Source organism: Mchenga conophoros, linkage group LG3 (genome assembly GCF_057382185.1).
Source record: "Mchenga conophoros isolate Kocher_MC1m ecotype Shallow Benthic linkage group LG3, M_conophoros_male_GT1.1, whole genome shotgun sequence".
In the NCBI taxonomy this organism is placed as follows: domain Eukaryota; kingdom Metazoa; phylum Chordata; class Actinopteri; order Cichliformes; family Cichlidae; genus Mchenga; species Mchenga conophoros.
In genome coordinates, this window is record NC_140528.1 from 49,008,391 (window position 1) to 49,030,746 (window position 22,356).

The following is a 22,356-nucleotide window of genomic DNA, read 5'->3' on the forward strand; positions in this document are numbered from 1 at the left end:
GTAAATCATTTGCTTTATTTTTCATATTTTAGTGTGAATCTAAAAAAAAAACAAAAAAAAAAACAATCTTGGCTCACTATAAATTTCCAGTTTTCTTTCTCTGTTGTTGTACTTTAGTGATGTGATAATATGACACATACAGAGAAAACAAGACAAACAGAGGTTTGGGAACAAAGAGGAAACAATCTGAGCATTTTAGATCCAGACTACATGAACCGTATCCACACCCTATGACATTGTACTTATGTACTCGACTCATACAGACTCAGGACTATAAAATAAATCTTTAACTATTTTACAAATATACACATGTTAAGTAAATCCCATTTCCAGCTCCCGTTTCAGGACCTCCACTTCTTACTCAGCTCCTCCCTCCTCTGTTCATCTTTTACCTGCTGCTGGACTTCAGTTACTTTATGTTCAAACTTGGAAGAGAGAGAAGGGAATATAAGAAAGGAGGCTGATCTGTAATGAACGCCTACATAAGTTAAAGCAGAGAACATGTATTTGCAGAGCAGTCTCCCCCTGCTGGTCATAGAGGTTGAACAAACTTTGCTCCATTAGCTTCACTTTTCACACCCAGACCAATAAAAAATAAAAATAATGTGTCAAATGCAATTTGCCAAAATTAGCTGCATCTCCTGCTACACGCAGCTACTTTTAGTAGTAGTATAGGTTAGTAATAAACTGAACTGAACACATGTAAATGAGGTGGGACTTACTATGTGCATAAATGGCTGACAGGCAGAAAATGGGGAAAACAAAATAAAAACAACAGTCTCATCAACGATGACTTACTGAGGATGAATTAATCACTAAAAGTAACTTCATTAAAGGATAAGTCAAATTAGAGTATGTATACACTGTGTATATACTGATATATTGTAATGCAATTTATCAGAAAATGATTAAAATCATATTATAGATAGTTTGATGAACTTCCAATGTAAAGTTTAGGCTATTTCAATAAATTGGTCCTCTAATGAAAAATCAGTAATGAAGACCTTGATGAATGCAGTTAAATTAAAGATATGAACCTTTATGTCTTTGGTCTCAAGCTCCTTCATTCAGGATTTCAGGGCCATCTCAGCATCCTGCCTCCTCTGCTTCTCTTTCCCAAGCCTCTGCTGTAGTTTAGCTACTTCCTCATTCAACTGGGAGAGGAGGGAAAAAGGTAAAGGTACATTTATAAGAGTTCTACATACAATAAAGTTGTAATGAAAAAAAAAATGCATGCCAACTTTTATATTGTGAAAATAAATCCAAGGAACAAAATATGAACCTCTTTCTTCTCAGCTTCAAGCTTCCTGGTCTGCAGCTCCTTCTCATCTTGTTCTCTTCTATTTTTCTCAGCACAGAGCTCCAAGAGTTCAGCCTCTTTTTCTTTTAACTCAGGGGAAAGAGAAACATTGAACACATTTAACTGAACAAATCAAATATTAAATATTTAACCTGATTATTTTAGTTTGTGTAATTAGTGTAAACATAAACAGAAAATGAATACAGACAGTGATTTCCAGAAACAAACTGCAGCTAAAATATATTATCTTCAAAAATGTTGGTATTTGGAGTAAAATTCAAACCTGAATGCATAAAATAAAAGATATAAGGTAATAGGTTAATGTAATAATAAAACGAAACGTGAAATGAAATTACCTCTTTATCGTATGTTGTGACACTTTGTGATGATATGTTGTCTGCACCTGGATGGTAGTGACTTCATAATTTCCTATGGAAACAGCAAGGATGTACTTTTCAAAGGACTGGATGGAGATCTGTCACAACTTTATTTTTACAACTGTGTATGTTCCCTCATCAGACAACTTTCAAGATTTTTAGTGAAATGTTTCCATTTTTTCAGATCATGAAAACAGGGATATTCTTCTGGTAAAGGCCAGATGTGTTTCATCCCACCGTGTCACACAAGGATAAATCTGGGGTCTAGGTAAGGCCTCAAGTGTGCCACAGTGAACACCAATCAAATCCACTACTGCTTGAACTGTATCAGTGACCTACGATTGGCCTGAAGAGAACTTGGTTTTATTTGGTAACTGAAGTTAAAATTGGGAGCAAAGATCAGACAGATTTGTGGTAAACAGACAAACAGCAACAACAAACTGTGTGTGCGCTGTAGCATCAACTGGTTAATACTAGAATACACACCTTACAATGTCCTGATGCATGCTCAATCATCCAGATAAGTAAATCCCCAAAGTTTGATTCTGTTCATCTGGATGTAGAATTTTAAGTGGGAGAAACGTTTCATCACTCATCCAAGTGACTTCTTCAGTCTCAGCTGACTGCAGGTTTCCCCAAATCTCATAAACAGTGCCTTTGCAAATTCCCATGACCATTGATTAACCCAAATGCAAATGGTAATATAACCCTTGTGATGGGTTTCAACCCAATTTTTGTTAACCTCAACTCAACCTTGTTGAAAACAAGCAGTTCTTTGAATCTTTGGGCTGAAGGAAGGACAATACTCGGTGTATAAATGCTCAATCAACAATCATTTATTTCCATATAATTCAACACTTATGAGCATTACAGCCATCATGATGGGGAGCTGCTGGCGGAGGGTACGCAGCAGATCTCAAAATGGTGATGGGTTACACAGCTTTTTATACTCTCTAGTGGCCCCCACCTGGTCATAAAAGCCTAAGCATTCACATTCTTTCTCTCTTACGGCGCCTAATTTATGACCTCGGCTCCTTGCTCCTCTGCTCTCCGTAAGGTGGGGGGGGGGGGGGGGGGGGCATGGAATGTGGTCTATCTCTTCTGCCCTAGACACAAAGTCTCCTGGTTACAACCTTTTTATATGATTCAACAATAAAGTATGTCAAGAAAACAGTGTAAGACATTCACAGCAGATCAAGGATACAGAGTGATGCATATTTATCTAATGAACTACAAAATGATTATGTTCCTTTAACTCAAGAATATAATGAAAACTAAACTACATACAGATCACACACTCTATATTAAAGGGTATAATATGATCTACAGCAATATCATAATTCAACTATTTTGATTACATAAATAAGGTAACATATGATAACAGAATAATCTAATAACCTCAACCCAATTTTTGGATAGTTATCCTAACCCAGTGTGCTGGGTCAAACCACTAACCCAATCATCTTAAGTTGAAACAACCCAGCGTTTGCTCGGTTCATATTTGGGTCACAAATTGGGTTATTTTTAACCCAATTTTTTTAGGGTGGAGAATATTTTCACGGTATTATCAAATCAAAATAAAAAATAAACTCAGAGTTATAATTATATAACATTTGGATCACTCTCAATATACCGGTATGTATAATAATAATATTTACTATGGCAGAATAAAACTAAATGAACAAACAAATCAGAAGAAAATAAAAGAGTGTTTCAAATGCATTTTGCCAAAATTACCTGGATCTCCTAAGCAGTCACTTTTTACAGTATGCAAGCTAGCAGGATTTATGGGTCATTCTGACCCACAATATTACTGTCTATGCCTAAGAAGTATAATACATGAAATAAACTGATGTACAAAAATAAGTAGTATATATTAATAATTAACTGAATATATGTAAATGAGATGGGACCTATGTGTAAAAATGGCTGAGAGGCAGAAAATGAGGAAAACAAAATAAAAACAAATGTTTAAACAAATTTAAAACTCATATATTTCCATGCACTTTAACAGAAAATGATTAAATCATATATTAGATAGTTTGATGAACTTCCAATGTAAAGTTTGGGTTATTTGAATAAATTTGTAATGAAGTAATGAAGACCTTGATGAATGCAGCTAAATTAAAGATATGAACCCTTAGTCTTTAGTTCAAGCTCCTTCATTCAGGACTTCAGGGCCATCTCAGCATCCTGCCTCCTCTGCTTCTCTTTCCCAAGCCTCTGCTGTAATTTGGCTACTTCCTCATTCATCTGGGACGGGAGGGAAAAAGGTAAAGGTACACTTATAAGAGTTTCTACAACATAATTACAAACTGTGATGAGAAAAAATGTTAACTTTTTATTTTGTATTAGAAATATTAGATATTAAATCTAATGAACAAAATATGAACCTCTATGTTCTCGGCTTCAAGATTCCTATTTTTGGTCTGCAGCTCCTTCTCACCTCTTTATCTTCTGTTTCTCTCAGCGCGAAGCTCCAAGAGTTCAGTCTCTTTTTCTTTTAACTTTTCATGGGAAAGAGAAACAATGAAAATTGACTCATTTAACAGAACAAAACAAATATTAAATATTCAACCTGATTATTTCAGTTTATGTAATTAATGTAAACATCAGTAATGAACTTTAAAAAGACATTAAATAGAGACAGTCATTTCCAGAGAGAAACTGCAGTTAAAATATAATATTTTCGAAAATGTTTATATTTGGAGTCAAATTCAAACCCGAATGCATAAAAGAAGGAAACAGATATAAGGTAATAAGTTAATATAATAATAATAAAAAAAAACATGAAAATAAAATTACCTCTTTACCGTTGGTCTCCATGGAGACCAACGGTAAAGAGGTAATTTTATTTTGTTTTCAGGGATTGCACGTTCATCTCAGTATCGCTCCTTATCTGCTTTTTTTCATAAAGCAGGTGCTGCAGTTTTGATACTTCATCATTCAGCTGAGAAGGCAGAAAAGTCTGTTCAGTTCAACTATGATAGGGGACATATTTACCAACCAAAAGGATGGAATAAAGCTGGTATTACATTCAGATTTCAGACAAAATTGCAGTGACCGATAAGAAGATAATAACAATAAAGAACAATATCAATAATAAAAACATCAATATTTATTTTAAAAACAAAATATATGGAGAACTGAGACAGTCACGTCCAGAGAGAAATTATAACTGATTAATAAAGTGTGAGTTAAAACACAAATAATATAACAGAATATATGGTGTAATGGGTTAATGAAATGATACCGCAAATGAAAAACTGAAGTAAATAACCTTTGTACTGTTGGTTTCCAGCCCTTTCTTCAGCAGCAGAAGAAGAAGGTTATCTCAGCATCCTTCTTCTTCTGCTGCTGTTCCCTGAGCTGATGTTAAACTTTAGCTAGTTCATCATTCAGCTGGGAGGAGAGGGAAAAGATATGAAATGTATATTTTCAAGAGTTTTCAATCTCTACTTTTTAAATTATATTTTAACATTTTAGGGGACTACAGATTTTAATACTTGGTTAAAAAATATGGGTTGAAAACACATCAGATATCAGTGGAAGAAAAAAAATCATGCTGCATATGTACAGATATAACAAAAAAAATGTAATTGGTCTCATGTCAACAGGCCCTATCTTAGCTTGAAAGCTTCATAGTACTAGAATGGTAAATCATGTACCTCTTTATTCTTGTCCTCAATCTTCAGCTTCATGGTTTGCAGTTCCTTTTCATTTTCTGTGCTCCTATTTTTCTCAGCACGGAGCTTCATGACTTCATCTGCTTTGTCTTTTAACTTTGGCAAAAGGAAACATTATTTCAAAAGAGGAACATTTGAGTTGACTGTTAACTGAAGTGAAGAACTCTCTCTGAAAGCCAGGTGGTTGGTGAACAAGCCTTCATGTTGATGCTATAAACATTGGCAACAATCTTAGAACTGGAAAATAGCTAAATGTTGTTGTGTCTATTCCTCTTTTTGAATGAGGTTGATGGACTCATATAAAATATTCAGTGCATTGAGATATAACTTGACATCAAACTGAATGTACAGAGCTAAAGGAAATAACAGGAAAAAAAAACCTCTGATTTGCTGTCCTCGAGCTCTGTCTTCAGGGTCTGCAGGTCTTTCTCCAGCGATTCATTCTTAGAGCAGAGTGATTGGACCCTGTCTAAGTCTACATTTTCCTCCAACTGAAAAATAAATAAAGAACCATGTTGTTGTATTAAGCCTAAAACATATTTCTTCTGTGTCTCTAATACCAGGGTCAGCTTGAGATGACGTGATTTGGTGCTAGAAATTTATAAAATATTTTTTTAATTTAAGTTAAAGTTTATGTTTTCACATAAAACTGATTCTCACAATGTAGAGATTTGTTTACTTTGCCTTCCAACTGAAGACACAGTAAACGTTGCAGCATATCCTCACTCTGCTTTTAACAAAGGCTCAATTGCATAAAATGGCATGTGTTGTAATCTACCACAAACTTAATGGAACAGCGCTGATATTGTATGAGGAAGTTTGTGTTTGTATTTGAGAATTACTTTCTCCATCCTCTTGATAGCAAGGGTAAGCTTGGTGAACTTCCTTTGTGACTCATCCATCCCTTTACGCGTGTCATTTCTCAGCCACTGAAGTCTCTCCAGCTAACAAAAAACAAACACAGTGGCTCAGTATCACATTAGTCATACTAATTATACTCCTAGAGCTTAGCTTAATGGCTACATAATGAATGGGGGGGGGGGAGAGTTGCCGATCTGTCTCAGCTCAAATATGCAGAGAGCAGTGACATGTTATCTATCCATCTTCTTCTGCTCGTCCAGGCTTGTGGAATGGGGGCAGTAGTGTAAGCAAGAAAACTTGGACCTTCTTCTTTCCAGCCCCCTGCTTCAGCTCTGGGGGAACATCAAGTGGTTCCCAGGTCAGGAGAGATATGTGTCTCCACTGTGTCCTGGATCTGCCCTGTGGCCTCCTTACAGATAAGAGCAATGTTTTAATTTGTTATATAGAATTACCTCAGTCTTGAGCTCCTCAATCTCCTCATCCTTGCTCTTGAGTTCAGCCTCTGTCTTCTGCAACTGCTCGAATATCTGCAGGATTTCATTCTGTTCATTCTCATCATGCAGCATCAGGACATCAGCTTTTATATCTTTACTCGGAGACTCATTGATAGGCATCTGCTTTTATTGACGCATATGTGATTGAAAGAACAATTAAAAAGTCCTTTAATTTGTTATATGGAATTACCTGAGTCTTGAGCTCCTCAATCTCCTCATCCTTGCTCTTGAGTTCAGCTTGTGACTTCTATGTTTAAAAAGATCAGGAGCTCATTACACACGTGTTGAGGAAGTTGTTTCAGTTTATGCAAGTGGAATTTTTTAATGCTTTTTTTATAGTTTGCTTTTGTGTACATCAGAATAAAACTACACTTGATGGCAGTGTCTAACAAAATCCACTTATGCAAGTGGAATCCACTCATTCACCTGAGATCACAGAGAAAAAAAACAACATGAGAAATTGGTATACTAAATGTATATTTTGTTAGCATTGTTAACAAAATACACATATTCTTGAATTGGTGAATCTCCAAGTGTAATCAGGTTGCAAAACAAATATGATTTTAAGTGATCTAGATCAAAAGCTGTCTACATTTTAATCCCAAAAGTGGTTTTTGCTTCTTTAAAAAAAGGTTTGGTACAGTGGTCATCAGCATCGATGGCCATTGCAGCTCATTTTCCATCGACTGATTTTTACCACTGAAAAACTGATAACTGTGTCTTCTGAATGAAAAAAACAAAACAAAAGTGTTTTTATTCAAAGAAGGTTCCATAAAACACTTGAAAAAACAATTATTTTTTTGTCAGATTGTTTTAAATTTTTTTAGTAACAGATCAGCTACTGATCAAATACGGCTGTGCACCCTCAGTATGTTAAAGACTTTTTTTATTGTTAAAAGACGATGTTTCCTTCTAACCATCACCATGTGCTCACCAACTGTTTACTTTATCTCCTGACATTTAAATGTAGTTCTTTAAAAAGTACCATAACATGGTTGTCCTGAGTTAGTGTAATATAAGGTCGTGTGTGCTGTAAGAGGTGATGTTGCTTACTTTGTTCCTCGTGGTGACAGCAAGGCCGAGGTTCAGCTGTGAAGAGACCTCCTGCTTTTCTTTAAGTGTGTCAGGTGTCGTCACCTCAGTTTTATCCAACTAACAAACAGAAGCACAGCTGAGAGGATCAATTATTCATTCATTTAGGTTAGCATACAGCTAAGCATGGACTAGATGACAACTGGGGAAACATCTGAGCTAGTTTCATGCATTTAGACCACCTCATTCATGCTCTCCAGCCTTTTCTTCAGAGTCTGCATCCTCACCTCATCATTCCCCCTGCGCTGCTCCTCACACTGCAGCTGCTGCTGTGCCACAGCTACTTCCTCATCCACCTGAGATTAGAGACAAAAATGTTAGAGCTTTTAAATAAAGCTTCAAAATTTTGGAAGATTTAATTTGCAAAAATGTTACCCACAACATGGTTTGGTGAATTATTCTCCAGTGTCTGCAGGTTCTTCTCATCTCCTTCCTCAGTCTGGTGTTCATCACTGAGCTTCAGGGCTGCAGCTTCTTTTTCTTTTAACTTGGAGAAAAGTAGAACATTATGAAAAAGAAGCACGTTTTGGAGCGATCATCAGACATAAAGAATATTGTGTGTGTATGAAGGAAATGCTCTAAAAGTGAAATTTCAGACTATTTACAGTCATTTAGCTTAACACAATAAAACTGCCAGCATTAAATCATGGACACACTGCAATGCATCCTTCTGATGGAGGACAAGATTCTAGATCATAGAAAAACACCTAAAGCCGGAACATTTCATCATTTTTTTTTAAATAAGAGGAAGATGAGCTACTGAATAAATATGGCTGTGCTCCCTCAGCATGCCTCTGTTGCACAGGTGCATAATCTCAATGGAAGATGTCGTCAATTGAAGTCAAATCTAATGGATTATTTATTTTAACGACTTTGCTGAATTTAGAGATTGTATAATTATTGGCCACAAAGATTCTGTGAAGGTGGCGTACTTGTTCACTGTAGTTGTACTTGCTATAAAATATTGTTTCATCAGTGGGGCTAATAAAGACTGAAACAAGCTGTCAAAAGTCAACAAAGCAACAACTCTAAAAACTCATGTTTGCTTTACAATGGAGTCTCACTAAGATAAGGTAAGATAACGCTTTACTGTCATTGCACAGTCATACATAGTGTTGGGGAGTAACGGAATACATGTACCGCCGTAACGTATTTAAAATACAAAATATGAGTAACTGCATTCCGCTAGTTACCGTTTAAAAAGGTGGTATTCAGAATACAGTTACTTTGTTGAAATAAATGGATTACACTGCGGTACTTTCCTGTTTCATATTGTCGCGGGTCAGGACTGCTATTCCAGGCGGCAGCGTTACGGTTGCCATGGTTACAGGGCGACGCTCTCTCTCTCTGCGACTGTTTGTTTCCTGGGTGAGAGAGCGCCTTTTCGTTGTTGTTGTTGTTGTGCTAAGCTAACAGGCAGAATGCTACAATCATAGCTCTAAAGAATGTAGCATCATGGGCAGTGTAGTCCGTGTTGCAGGGAGAATGGACTGCCATACACGTTATGGGTCTGTGAGCGCGAGGAGGGAGAAAAAGGGGAGTGGAAAGGTACGAGTTGTCATCGAGGAAAAACGGGAGCTGGAAGCATGTAAATATAATAATAACCACTGCAGCCAAGAAGAGTGCCTGACGAGCCCAGTTGTAAGTAAACTATTAAGACTCGACTGTATATGGGCTCAAAATGTGGTCATAAATATTTTGTACTTGTAAAAAAGATTTGTATGTGTAAAAAAGATTTGTGTGTGCGTAAAAAAAGATTTGTATGCGTAAAAAGAATTTGTGTGTGCGTAAAAAATATTTGTATGTGTAAAAAAGATTTGTGTGTGCGTAAAAAAGATTTGTATGTGTAAAAAAGATTTGTACTTGTAAAAAATATTTGTATGTGTAAAAAAGATTTGTGTGTGCGTAAAAAAGATTTGTGTGTGCGTAAAAAAGATTTGTGTGTGGACTTAGAAAAAAACCTCCTGCAAGTTACAAGTACAGATTTTGACCCTATTTTTCTTCCTTTCATCTGATTGGTCAATGTCATGTCAGTCACAAATGTAACAATCCAATCAGAGAACAGATGGGTTTGGTTGTCGAGGGGCGCTTTTTTGAACTGCAGGTCCTTGAAGGGTGATACAGTTTGAAGCTGGAGGATCTCTATATAAATATCCGATAGCAGCTAGGTCGCCTAACTTTCAGTAGCTGTTGAAAGGAAAAAGTTGTGGTATATCAGTGGTTAGAAATACCATTATTACTTTAGGATTAGTTTAACACAAAGTCAGGGCTGACCCAGGACCATTGCTGTGAGTCACAGTGCGCAGCATAAAAGTCCTTTCACATCGGACGCAGGATGTGCTGCTAATGCTAATTGCTAACTAAAAGCAAAGGATCCAGAATTTGTTGCTGGCTGCTGGGCTCTGTGGGTTTTTGCAGCAGCTCTACCTGTACTAGATGCACCTGCTCTTTGTCGTTTTTATCTCTGACTTTATGTGAACTACAAGAGTTTGTGGGGTTTTTTTGCTAGTTCTTCAAATGTTCCATAAAAACATGTATGCTAATTCATAACGAAGAAAGCTTTGTAATGAAGACTGTCATTTTCAAAACACTGCCCGCCCCCACCCCGCGGTCCGCAGCGCTGTTGAAAAGGCTGTGGAAGTCCCTGTATTAAACACGTAGACCTGTGACACAAAAATCACCAAACTCGGACGACCACAGACTGTTTTCCTTCGTGGTGATGAAGGAAAACGCTGGGTTGGCATGTAAAAGGGCATTTATTCCCTTCAAAGACCTGCAGTTCAAAAAAAGTGCCCCTCGACAGCCAAACCCATCTGTTCTCTGATTGGATTGTTACATTTGTGACTGACATGACATTGACCAATCAGATGAAAGGAAGAAAAATAGGGTCAAAATCTGTACTTGTAACTTGCAGGAGGTTTTTTTCTAAGTCCACACACAAATCTTTTTTACGCACACACAAATCTTTTTTACACATAGAAATCTTTTTTTACGCACACACAAATCTTTTTTTACACATACAAATATTTTTTACGCACACACAAATTCTTTTTACGCATACAAATCTTTTTTTACGCACACACAAATCTTTTTTACACATACAAATCTTTTTTACACATACAAATCATTTTTACACATACAAATCTTTTTTACACATACAAATCATTTTTACAAGTACAAAATATTTATGACCAAATTTTGAGCCCATAAAACGGCAGCCGAACAACGGACAGTGTGTGCGTTCATAAGACCGTAAGTTAATGTTTTACTTCACTCAGTTGTGTTGGTGTTCAGCCATGAGTGAATTTGATGACTTACCAGCAATTTCTGCTTCTGTTTAAGTGACGTTATGTACAAGTGGCAGTTCGCTAGCATAACAGATTTGTTCGCAAATTAGCTTCTAGCAGAGAGATTCGTTGTTATCGTGTTGTTGATTCTGTGCTCTGTGTAACAGATGGTAAACCAATGTAAAGTTGCCTTCAGTGCATAGTTGTATGCAGTGTGTTAATGCATAATGTCTGACTTTAAGTTTATGTAACCAGTCTGAAGTATAATGTCAGCTTATTTAGTTATATACTGTACTTGAGTACACCTCAGTTGTATCTTTATGTTTATTATGTAATTTGATTCCTAATTGATTTGTATCATTATGCTTTGTCTGCAGAAACCACACACACACACACACACACACACTCTCGCCCAGCTGCGGGCACATTCTCAATTGGAAATACAAAGAATGACAACTTTATTTCTGGACTCTGCCTGTTTGTTCCTCTCACATCTGAACATTTGCAAGTGTTCTGACCCGACACTCTGAAGTGATTGCTGCCAGCTCAGATTTCTTTAACCCTTCTAAACAATTTGTCATTTATCTAAGTTTGCCCCACTATCATGCCTTTATTCACAGACATGACAGTCATTCATTTTTACACCATCTGTAATTTGTTTTAAGTGCAGCTGGTTCATTTCTCTCTCCTCCCCCTGTTTTTTTCCTGAGTTGCTATCTTATCTTTGTGCTTCTGATTCATCTCTGACTGAACTTTGTTGTTCAGGTTAGACTTCCCTCTGACACGCAATTCTGCTTCTTTTTTCATCGGAAGTAGATAAAAGTAATGTCCATTGTTTACTCACATGCTTGGTTTCATTTTCTGTTTCTCCTGAGTTCAAAGCTTCACTTGAATTCCTCTCAGCTGTCTTATTTTCATTTTTGCTCCCTCCTGCAGAAACACAAAACATGGTAGATTAGTGTTTTGTTTGATTCTTATAAAGTCTTAAGTAACTTGGGTTGTATCTCTCATTATCCAACATCTTTTAAAATACCATTATAAGGGGAAAAATATTCATATAGCTCATTAAACTTGTAGCAAACTGAAGAAGAAATTTTTAACTTACTGTTTTTCTTTTGCTTACACTTGTATGTGACAGTAACAACAAGAAGAATGGGCACCAAGACAACAATAATAATGATGCAGTTGAGCACCGCAGGAGTCAAATTCTCTGAAGTGAAAAATTAAAGAAAATCATGAAAATAAAATAACTGCAATAATAATAATAATAATAATAATCTTCAATGTCAAAAACAAAAATGTTTCTTTATTTATCATCTAACTGCCAATAAAAATTAGTAAGTGAAGAAAAGCAGAGTTTTCTGAAGTATTTTTATACACATATAAACAAGTACTGAGCTTTAGATTTGAAAATACTTGTGTCAGGTTACCTGGGCTGACCAGGAAACCAAACCAGCTTTTTAGGCTCATTTTGTTCTGGAAAACAAGAAGGAAATAGTCACAATAAAGAGATATACCTCTGCATTCATGTTGAAATTAAAAAAAAGAACAAATCATGTGGTTTAAAAACAGCATCCTAATTCAACTGTGATGTATGCCACTATGTGATGATCTATCAACACTTAACTATGATCAGAATAATTTTATTTATTTTGAATCAAAAAAGGTTAGAGTTCATGTAAATGATTATAATTATTTAACATAATTATGCTTTAACTTTTTCTTCTCTGTAGATGGCCTTCACACTGTGTAATGTACAGCATAGAGGGATAATAACTATTACAATATAGCTTGTTGTAAATTGCCTCACAAATAAACAAATACACCTTAAATCACAACCAAATCTGCATCTGAGAACTAAAGTTTTACATGTTTGAGGCAACAAGTTGTCACTTAGAACCACAGAGACACACATTATGTTTCTATTATACAGTAAATTATACAAACAACCAAACATAAAGTATTTACCTCATAAATTACACTGATGCATCTGCTTCCCTGCAGTGAGTGAGGCTGTGCAGCATTTGTCCTTGAGCACTGGTTAAAGGAAACACTCACCTGCAGTAACAGGAGGCGTGGTTTCTTCAGAAGTCTGATGAGGAAAAGAATGTGTGTGTTGCAAACAATCGGTTCTTGCGAGTGTCCACATGTTAAAATGAAACTTCATTAAATGCTTTTAATGCCAGCGTGATGTGATCTGGTTAAGCAGCTGTTGCAAACCTTACCTTTGACCTTTGACCTTGCTATGATGAAATGTTTTCTTGAGTGTGTCCAAACCTTGTTTCATTTGTGCACACAAACATGTTTCCAGGACAGACACAAACTGACAAATCAACAAATCTTAAATCTTAACATTTGATCAGTTTCCTGCTTCTCTGGAAACTGATGACATCATATCTGAGCTCTCATTATCGTTTGAGCGTGTAACCCTGACATGTGATCTAAAGAAGGAAAAGGAAATCTGGACATAAAGTGTACATAAAAAGTAAGTTCTGAGTATTGTCTCAAACTAAACTCAGAGTAATTGCAGCCAAAAGCAAATATCTGGAATCAGTTTGTCTTTATAAACAGAATTTAAAGCTGTTTGTATGTTGCTTCACTAGTATCAGTTGTTCATGTATTACTATTTCAGGAAATCAAATAAATGCTCCTTTTAGTTTTTTGCCTTTATTGAAATCAGCTTTAGTTGATAACATTTACTGATATAATCTAAGACAAAAGAAAACAAATCAAGGGAAACACAAACAGGTTTATGACTAAGTTTGGACAATGAAAGCATGAGGTCATCACAAATATTCAGTGCATTACTTGTCATAACAGCTGCTTCACTTCTTTATCTCAAGATCTGATCAGTTTCCTGTTTCACTGGAACTACACTGCTTTAGACTGTGGTGTCCTGTTACAGCTCACAGATTAAATGGGACAAGTGTCCATGGGTCCCATGTCTTCCCAAGTCCAATCTTTTTGGGCATTATTGTTAGTGGCTGTGGCAATACACCTCACAGGTAACGTTAGTATAACAACATGTGAATGATGACAATACTGAGATGTTGATGTTTATGTTTAGTATCTTGGTTTAAGATCTCACAGTGATAACACTTGTTAAATAGGGCATTACAATTTGTTTTGATGAGATTTGGTCATTAAGTATTGAAATGCACTTTGAAATTTAAACCTCATGATGTTAGTGGACAAATAAATAAATAAATATCCTTTGCATTTTATCCACTGGCTGACTTTAAACCATGAATCAAGAGGACAATTGGGACGATTCAAGCTCTCTGGGATCAATAAAGGTTGACTTCATTCCTTCAAATGGTCTTTGACATGCACTTATCTGGATCAAAGACTGACGAGCAGGCACAGAACAACTCTGTCATCCCTGAAGCCGAGCCACAAATGATGCAGGGATCCAGAATTTTCCAGAGACTGTGACATACAAAAATACCACAAGAAATCGTATTTAGAGTAACTACAGTAGCTGGTAAAGCAATGTCCTCAATGTTGTTTTGAGTTAATAATTATCAGTTGAAACAATGAAGGTGTGCTCAACACTAAACAAACCACCCATACCCCAATACACATGGGGTCAATAATCCAACACAGGGCATCAAAAAAACATGAATAAAATACTGTATTTCCCACGCTATAAGGGGCACTTAAAGTCCTTTAATTTTCTTTAAAAAATCGACGGTGCGCCTTATGTATGAATTCTGGTTGTGCTCACTGACCTCTAACCAATGTTATGTGGTACACGGCGCTCAAAAATCTGTCAAAAAATCCTTTACGACTTTGGTAAGCTACGAAGCCGCACTTACAGTACGAGTTCATAGCTTCAGCATATAAATGGTAACAATGTTTCAATCCTTTACAAAAACACACAAACTACTACTTACATTAGAATTTCATTTTTAGACCTTGTGCTCAAAACAGTCATTGAAAAAATTCTCAAATCTAAAATCCCAGCTGTTCTCATCCTGCTCCTTTCTTGCCTTCCTTTTTTGAGTACTGCTTTTTGGGGGCTTGTTAAAGAGATTTTCTAATTTATGTTGCAGGTAGACTGATGAACTACTTTGAGTCACAGATCATTTACTTTCCATTATGCTACTTTCCTTTTCTGGTTTACAGAAAAGTGGCCTGTTTTTAATACATGCCGAAACCTTGAAACACTGGTTTCAGTGTTGACTTCACTCATATGTGACTTCATTAACACATGCCTCAACACAATTTCATCACAGATGAAATGCACTTTTAATGCATTTCTGAATTAACATCACATTTCTAAACCCAAAAGCTAAGTCCATATCTTCTGGATATGTAGTTCATGTGTTTAATAATGCAATGTATAATGTAATAATGTAATACCTGCTTTGTTAATTCCCATAGGGAAAATATGAATATTTTCAGTTAACAACGACAAGCTGAACTGTAGTGCGTTTATTTAACTCTGCAACAAAAAATCTATACATTCCCTCAGATAATTAAAAACACAAACAAAATGATCTGACTGTAAATCAATGAAGGTTAAGTTAATCTGATTTCACAAATTCAAAAATTTAAACCCTCCCGTAGTCACAGCTGAAATTTGGCAAACAAAACATATTTCCACCAGACCCACACAGTGTGCTCTTAATCCCTTAATTAATGGGAGGGTCCAAAAGTTAACAAACCAATCACTTTTCTAAACACTTTTCCAAGAGTGAAATGAATTACAAATTTACATAACAAAACTAGGGTTAGTATATTTTTACTGTTTTATAGAAAAACAAAAATGAACATTTTTACACCATGTCATAAACATTCAACAAAAATGAACATAACATATTCCAGTTATAAATATCCCACTGGGAATGTTAAGATGATTTTTAGTATCATTTGCTGGGACAACTTCAGGGCTGTTGTAAATTTAGGTATTTGATCATAAAGTAAATGGAAACATTTAAATTTTAAGCTGATTAAAGTAGATGAAAATCAGGGGGTAACCAAAGCTATCAAAGAATTCAACTGCATCAGACCAAAGACTGGCCAACAGACCAAAACTTTCACTGATAGGACAATACTACCAACACAGCTAAAAACAATGTCAAAACTATTCCCAAGACATTAGGTAAATCCTGCAAAAAAAACCCTCTGTGTTTAATACAGATTAAATAGTGACCATAAAGTTATTAACAAAGTGTTTACTAAGGTCATAAATTAATTAAACTTAATTGCTCCCTCCTGACTTTTAGAAACAATGCAAGTTCAGTGCAGTTCTGCATTAACCTTACTGTTAAGACCTAGAAGTTATACTATGTATAATGTATACTGTAATATGTATACAGTAACTGACTACCAATCCCAAAACAAGGAAAAAAGAAGAAGGCTGCACTGCTAATGTGACTAGACCATACATGACTCAGAATTAGAGAAGGGGAAATTATTTTACACATAAAAGATAAGCAAATGCATAAAAAGCTTTACGCATAAAATTCTTCCTCTTCAACATAAAGCTGAATTGTACTGTTTCTGTTGTCTGGACCAATGCATTCAGTCATAGGGAAAAGGAAGTTTTACGAGATTCTGGGTAGTATGCCGTATGCAGTCATGTGTTATGACAACTTTTTGCAGTATAATTATCCAAATGTGCGGTTGTACATTGTGTCTAAACATCTCCCCTTTGGTCTTGTTTGTCCAAAGGACATTGTTTGAGATATTTTGTGCTCTTGTTCTTTTTAGCGAGAAGATACTTTCCTCTTTTAACCCTTCCAAATACAGTAAGTGATACTTGCTTATTCATGTAGTACTATATATGTCATTTTACACAATCTGATCTAAAGGTGAGTTTGCTTGGATGTCTTCGGGGGACGATTGTATCATTTTATTAACACATACCCGAATGCTCCATAACTGCACTGGACCAAAGACTGACCAACACAACAACTTTTATAAATGTTGTGACACTTTGTGATGATCCGTTTTCTGCACCTGGATGACAGTGACTCCGTAATTTCCTATGGAAACAGTGAGGATGTACTTTTCAAAGGACTGAATGGGGATCTGTTAAAACTTTATTTTTACAACTGTGATCCCTCATCAGACAATTTAACTTTGAAGATTTTTGGTGAAATGTTTCCATTTTTCAGATCATGAAAACTGGGACATTCTTCTGTCAAAGGACAGATGTGTTTCAGCCCACCATGTCACACAAGGATAAAATCTGGGGTCTAGGTAAGGCCTCAAGTGTGCCACAGTGAACACCAATCAGTTCAACTACTGCTTGAACTGTACCAGTGACCTTGGCCTGAAGAGAACATGGTTTTATTGGTAACTGACATTGTATTTGGGAGCAAACAATCAGACAGATTTGTGGTAAACAGACAAACAGCTGCACTATGTGTGCACTGTACCATCGACTGGTTATTACTAGGAAACACACTTTGTTCAAGAAATTATTTTCCAGGGAAACAAGTTTGTATGAAAGACAGGGATCAGGCCTTAAGACAAACGATGTGCAAATGCTCTTTCAAAGATAAGATACATTTCTGCACTAACAGTTTAAGCAGAAGAGACCTACTTATCAAGAGCTATAAAAATTAAAAGTAAATAGTCCAAACTAAACAGAAAATACTCTTAACAAAGAATATTAAATGTATATCCAATCTTTCAGCTATAAAACAATAATAATAATATTAATAATAATACAGAGTCACACAGTCAGAATAATGACAGAATAGTTTCATATGTGACTGTTACACTAGTATAATAATTAGTGAATGAAGCACAAAACTAAATGTGAGTATGATAAAGGCCAGTGGCATTTAAGTAAACATATACATGAAACATCAGAAATTAAAGTACAAACATCTGCATTGAAATCCTCCCGCTGTCACAGTATTACATTACTGCATAGATTGTCCAGTAATACAAATTCACAGTAAGAAAAAACTGTACCCTTCAAAAATTCTGAAATTGATTCAATAAACAATCGTGTAAAATAAATATTGAATTACCGACATCAAATATTTCTTCTTGTGTGTGTGTGTGTGTGTGTGTAAGGCATTTAAACAGAGATCAGTTAAATAGAATTCAGGGGACCTTTTTTTTTGCCCGTGACATCATTATTTGTAACTGTACTTTATTAATTGTCCGGAGCTTTGGTTGGTTCTGTTGGCATCAAATGTTCATCTCCGGAGATGTCACATTCTTTCACAGCCTCCTCAGGTTCTTCTTTGGCTTTCTGTAACTAAAGCAAAGAATTAATGCACACAATAAGAACCACTTTGTCATGGTCTGGGTGTGTGAAGGTCTGGACCTCCCTGGTATCCACCCATGGGCAGAGCCTACAACCTCCCTCACCTGAAGCTGATTGAGGCAATCAGGTCGTAGATTTAAGCTGCTTGCTGACACTGCTTCCTCGCCAGTTCGTCAACTACCCTATGTTGGTAACCGGGCCTCACGCTTCATGTCTATGATTCTCAACCTAACCTTGCAATCTTGTGGTCTGCAGTGTCGTCTTGCAACCTTACACCACCACGGGATCTTCATCGCTCAGGACACCACCAAACCCACCTGGACCGCACCACCTCTCATTCAACGCTTCCATCTCCCACCTGCACAGAAGATTTTCATAGCTTCCACCCTCTCCAGAACTCCTCATTGGCTACTGCTCTAACAATGCTCTCCTCTCTTCCAGTACGCACCTAATCACCAGCAGCTGCCGCTGCTTTCTTGGACCTGTCCCCTTGCTTATCCCTCTCCCCTGGCCAAGACCCTCACGCCCCATGTGTCAAGCGCATCATAAACATCATTTTTGTGCTAGTTAATAAACCTTTGTCAAACCCTTTCCTCAGCCTCCGCTTTGGGTTTTCTGCACGTGGGTTTGATCTTTGGTACTTGGCCGTTTTGTGACACACTTTTACCTTTGCAGTGCAACCCTCTGAAATGTTCAGTGTGGTGTTTCATTTTTTGGTATGAATCTGAAACATCGTAGCTTACACTAAGCTTTCTCTGCTCATGAATTCCACTACAATTACTGTATCCTTTTTTGTTGTTGTTGTGTACCTTATCTTTGGTGCTCACAAAGACACAGCAGTGTAATTATTGGAAACACTTTTGTGATTATAGCCCACAGTGCATAATGTAATAATTCCAGCCCAGCTAAAACAGCCCAGCTTCCACTCTTTCTTTATCCTTTAATGGCAGCTTTTTCCTGATTTGAACAGAAGTGGCTTCTGTACCTGGGATAACATGATAGATGTATTACCTCTCAGTGACATCATACAGAATTAAAAAAAAAAAAGTTTAAAACTGTCTCAAGCATAAGCTTTTGGCTCAAACATATTACTTGTACATGCAATAGCCTTGTTATCTAAAACATTGGCGATCCTTAAAATGAGCATGGAGCATTAATACATAAAATGATTCATAATAACAAAAATAGGAAAATAGAAAAGATCTTTAAAAATGGGCACATACCTGGTTTATCTTGTTTTCCAGCTCCTGTTTCAGGGCCTTTATATCTTCCTCAACCTCCTTCCTCCTCTGCTGTTCACCCCGAATCTTCTTCTTGAACTGCAAGAGAAGAAAGAAAGAAAACACATTTATATACATATAAATGTAAATTTAAAACTAAAATTAATTTTATTAATCTTGTGTTGAACATTTATGGTGAGATTTTGTTTCACTTCCCTCCTGTGTGAAGTGTGTTTTTCAAAGAGCAGATTATAAACTCACTGACCTCCTCCTTGTATCTTTCTTTTAGTTCACTCAGCTGTCGCTCAGACTTTTGGCTCACCTCTGTGAGAGACTCAAACTGACACTTGGACTCTTGTAGCTAACAAAGAAACGTGAAGGATTTTGAACAAATTGTAAAGCCTTGAAAAACACACAAATATTATGGTGGATATGTAGATCTTTATATAATGAATATGCACCTCTTTGTTTTTATTCTCCAATTCATCCTTCAGAGTCTGCACATCTTTCTCAGCTTTCTCTCTGCTCTGCTGTTCATCCTTCAGCTGCTGCTGGACTTCACTTACCTTGATTTCAAGCTGGGAAGAAAGAGAGGAGAATGTAAGTCTTTGAAAATGATTAGAGAAGATGAGACATGTCCTTTTTGTGGGTTTAATAAGGAGATTTACATTTACTTATTTTTTGTTAAAATTTGGATTTGCGATTTGGAAAAAAGCAATAATGCTAAAATTAATTATTTTAGCATTATGGCTAAAATACATTATTTGTCTGATGCAATGTTGCATCAGACAAATAATGTATCTACATGTATCTACACTTTATTGCTACCAGCAGATTTTGGGTTTTCTTTAGCTCGTCAATAGTATGACTTGTGTCCACATGATCAGCTGATGGCTGATGGATCTATAAATCACACAAACAAATGAGATTTTTAAACTAAGACACCTCCTGTTTTTGTAAATCTAAATTGAGACACAGAGTAGCAAATCATTTATTTTAACCCATTGTGTCAATTATTCGCATTTATTAATCTTTCAGACAGATTCAGTTATAACTAGGGATGGGTATCGTTTAGGTTTTATCCGATGCCGGTGCCAAACCGGTACTTTTGAAACGGTGCCGGTGCTTAAACGGTGCTCAAACCGGTGCTTAAAGAATGGAGAACACAAAATTGGTCCAAAAACCTCTCATGTTCAGCTGGTTTTTTTGTAAAAAGATAACAATGTTAGCCTTTTCTGCAGCTATGGGGCATATATGGTATCACTCTTGGCTGGAAGCAGCGTTTAAACAATGGAAAAAACACAAACTCTGTCCAAAAACCTCTCATGTTTAATTGTTTTCCACTTTTTCTTTGGTCATTTTAGCCTTTTTGGCCAGGGTGAAGGGAGTATCTGCCATCAAACAAGAAGACAGCTGCATGTAACTACAACGGTGTTTGCTAGTTCACCTTACATGCATTAATGTAATAACGTGGTTAGCCTACTCAGTGTAAATTACACACGAACAACATTAAGCTACTCACGCAGAGAAGAACGGCTGCTGCTGCCATCATCATCCATCATCATTTCTGCTACACTGGCAGGGCTAGGGGCCAGGACTCTCCTCTTCGGGTTCTTTGGGGGATGTTGCTAACTCCGGGTCCGATAACAGGCAACCCACCCGCAGTAGATGTGCTCGGTGTGAGGGCTCGCAGCAAGCTATCAAATATGGCGCATTTCTCGGCTTTAAAAAAACCCGCTATGCGTCGCCAGGTGTTTCATCGGATTTGAGGTGTTACCTCCTTTGACAGTATCACAGTATCACCTTAAAGCATTTGTTGCAGGCTGCTGAGTTTGCATATTTTGCTGTGAAGTACAGCCAGACTTTTGACCGCTTCTCCTTGGGCATTTTTAATCTGTAGCTCTGATCTAAAAGAACGTACGTACCTGGCCCCGCCTACTATCCTCGGAAACGTAAAATGATTGGCTAGAATCTAAAGTGTATCACAGCTCAGGAAAAAAAAGCACCAAAATAAAGCACCGAAATAAAGCACCGAAATGTGCACTGCTTTTCGGTCTGGTTACTACCGTTTATGTCAGAACCGGTGCCATCATGGCACCGGACACCGGTACCCATCCCTAGTTATAACGGCCCAGTAACACCAGAACTGAGTAAAGCTGTTGTAGTCTTTTGAGACATGAGACAAAAATGCAGGGACAAATGATGATGAATAAAAACAATTACTGCAACAATGTAATTAACACAAATATCAGTGATAACTTGTGTCAGCTCCAGAGCAGCAGCTGAACCCCATTAATGTTAGAACAATGAGTGGATATGATATCAAACTACATGTAAGAGACAATGAGGTGAACTCATGGAGTTAAACTAAAGGAAATAACCAGTTTTTTATTGGTTTCCAGCTCTTTCTTCAGCGTCTGCACATCATTGTCTTTCATTTTCAACTCTGCATCCATCTCTTCAATGACTTTCAGTAAATCTTCAGGGTCACAGGAGAGAGGAGACTACGACAGACAAACCAAGAGACACAAATCAGGATGAAACCTGTGTTCAAATAAATCTTATCAAAGCAGCATTTTCCACTGTAAGTGGTTTACAATCACAGTTATGTAAATATTTAATATATGTAATTGAAAAATAGCCAGTAGGGCCTAAGTTTTATACCATCACTCATAATTATATACAGTAACAAAGGTAGGACGGCTTAAAAATGCTTAAAAACATTTGAATTTTGCTGTAATAAAGCCCATAACTGCCGAGTGTGTCACACTGTGATTTGGCTTCCTTATTAGTTAAAAAGAATAA

The 22,356-nt window shown here is 36.6% G+C and overlaps 2 protein-coding genes across 2 annotated transcripts; both read right to left on the reverse strand.

The window, feature by feature from the left end:
- Positions 1-1,067: 1,067 nt before the first annotated feature.
- On the reverse strand, positions 1,068-12,626 carry LOC146579157 (uncharacterized). The gene is made up of 14 exons (XM_085267932.1): positions 12,615-12,626; positions 12,528-12,573; positions 12,203-12,307; positions 11,942-12,027; positions 8,190-8,297; positions 8,038-8,106; positions 7,772-7,870; positions 6,909-6,965; positions 6,677-6,751; positions 6,206-6,307; positions 5,744-5,854; positions 5,346-5,459; positions 1,283-1,390; positions 1,068-1,154 (listed from the first exon to the last, which is right to left on the reverse strand). The coding sequence occupies exons 1-14, from the start codon at positions 12,624-12,626 to the stop codon at positions 1,068-1,070; spliced, it is 1,179 nt and encodes a 392-aa protein (XP_085124058.1).
- A 5,325-nt stretch (positions 12,627-17,951) lies between these two features.
- Positions 17,952-22,030, reverse strand: LOC146579158 (uncharacterized). Its single transcript, XM_085262200.1, has 5 exons — positions 21,933-22,030; positions 20,013-20,129; positions 19,817-19,912; positions 19,555-19,650; positions 17,952-18,322 (listed from the first exon to the last, which is right to left on the reverse strand). The coding sequence occupies exons 1-5, from the start codon at positions 22,005-22,007 to the stop codon at positions 18,218-18,220; spliced, it is 489 nt and encodes a 162-aa protein (XP_085118326.1). The 5' UTR covers positions 22,008-22,030; the 3' UTR covers positions 17,952-18,217.
- Positions 22,031-22,356: the final 326 nt, after the last annotated feature.

Excerpts from the sequence above, each read along its gene's own strand:
- LOC146579158 (XM_085262200.1), bottom strand. The coding sequence starts at position 22,007 with ATGGATGCAGAGTTGAAAATGAAAGACAATGATGTGCAGACGCTGAAG. Across the intron at positions 19,913-20,012 it reads TGGAGAATAAAAACAAAGAG|CTACAAGAGTCCAAGTGTCA; the intron begins GTGCATATTCAT and ends TTTCTTTGTTAG. Across the intron at positions 19,651-19,816 it reads AAGAAAGATACAAGGAGGAG|TTCAAGAAGAAGATTCGGGG; the intron begins GTCAGTGAGTTT and ends CTTCTCTTGCAG.
- LOC146579157 (XM_085267932.1), bottom strand. Across the intron at positions 12,308-12,527 it reads TGGTTTCCTGGTCAGCCCAG|AGAATTTGACTCCTGCGGTG; the intron begins GTAACCTGACAC and ends TTTTCACTTCAG. Across the intron at positions 12,028-12,202 it reads GTGTAAGCAAAAGAAAAACA|GAGGGAGCAAAAATGAAAAT; the intron begins GTAAGTTAAAAA and ends GTGTTTCTGCAG.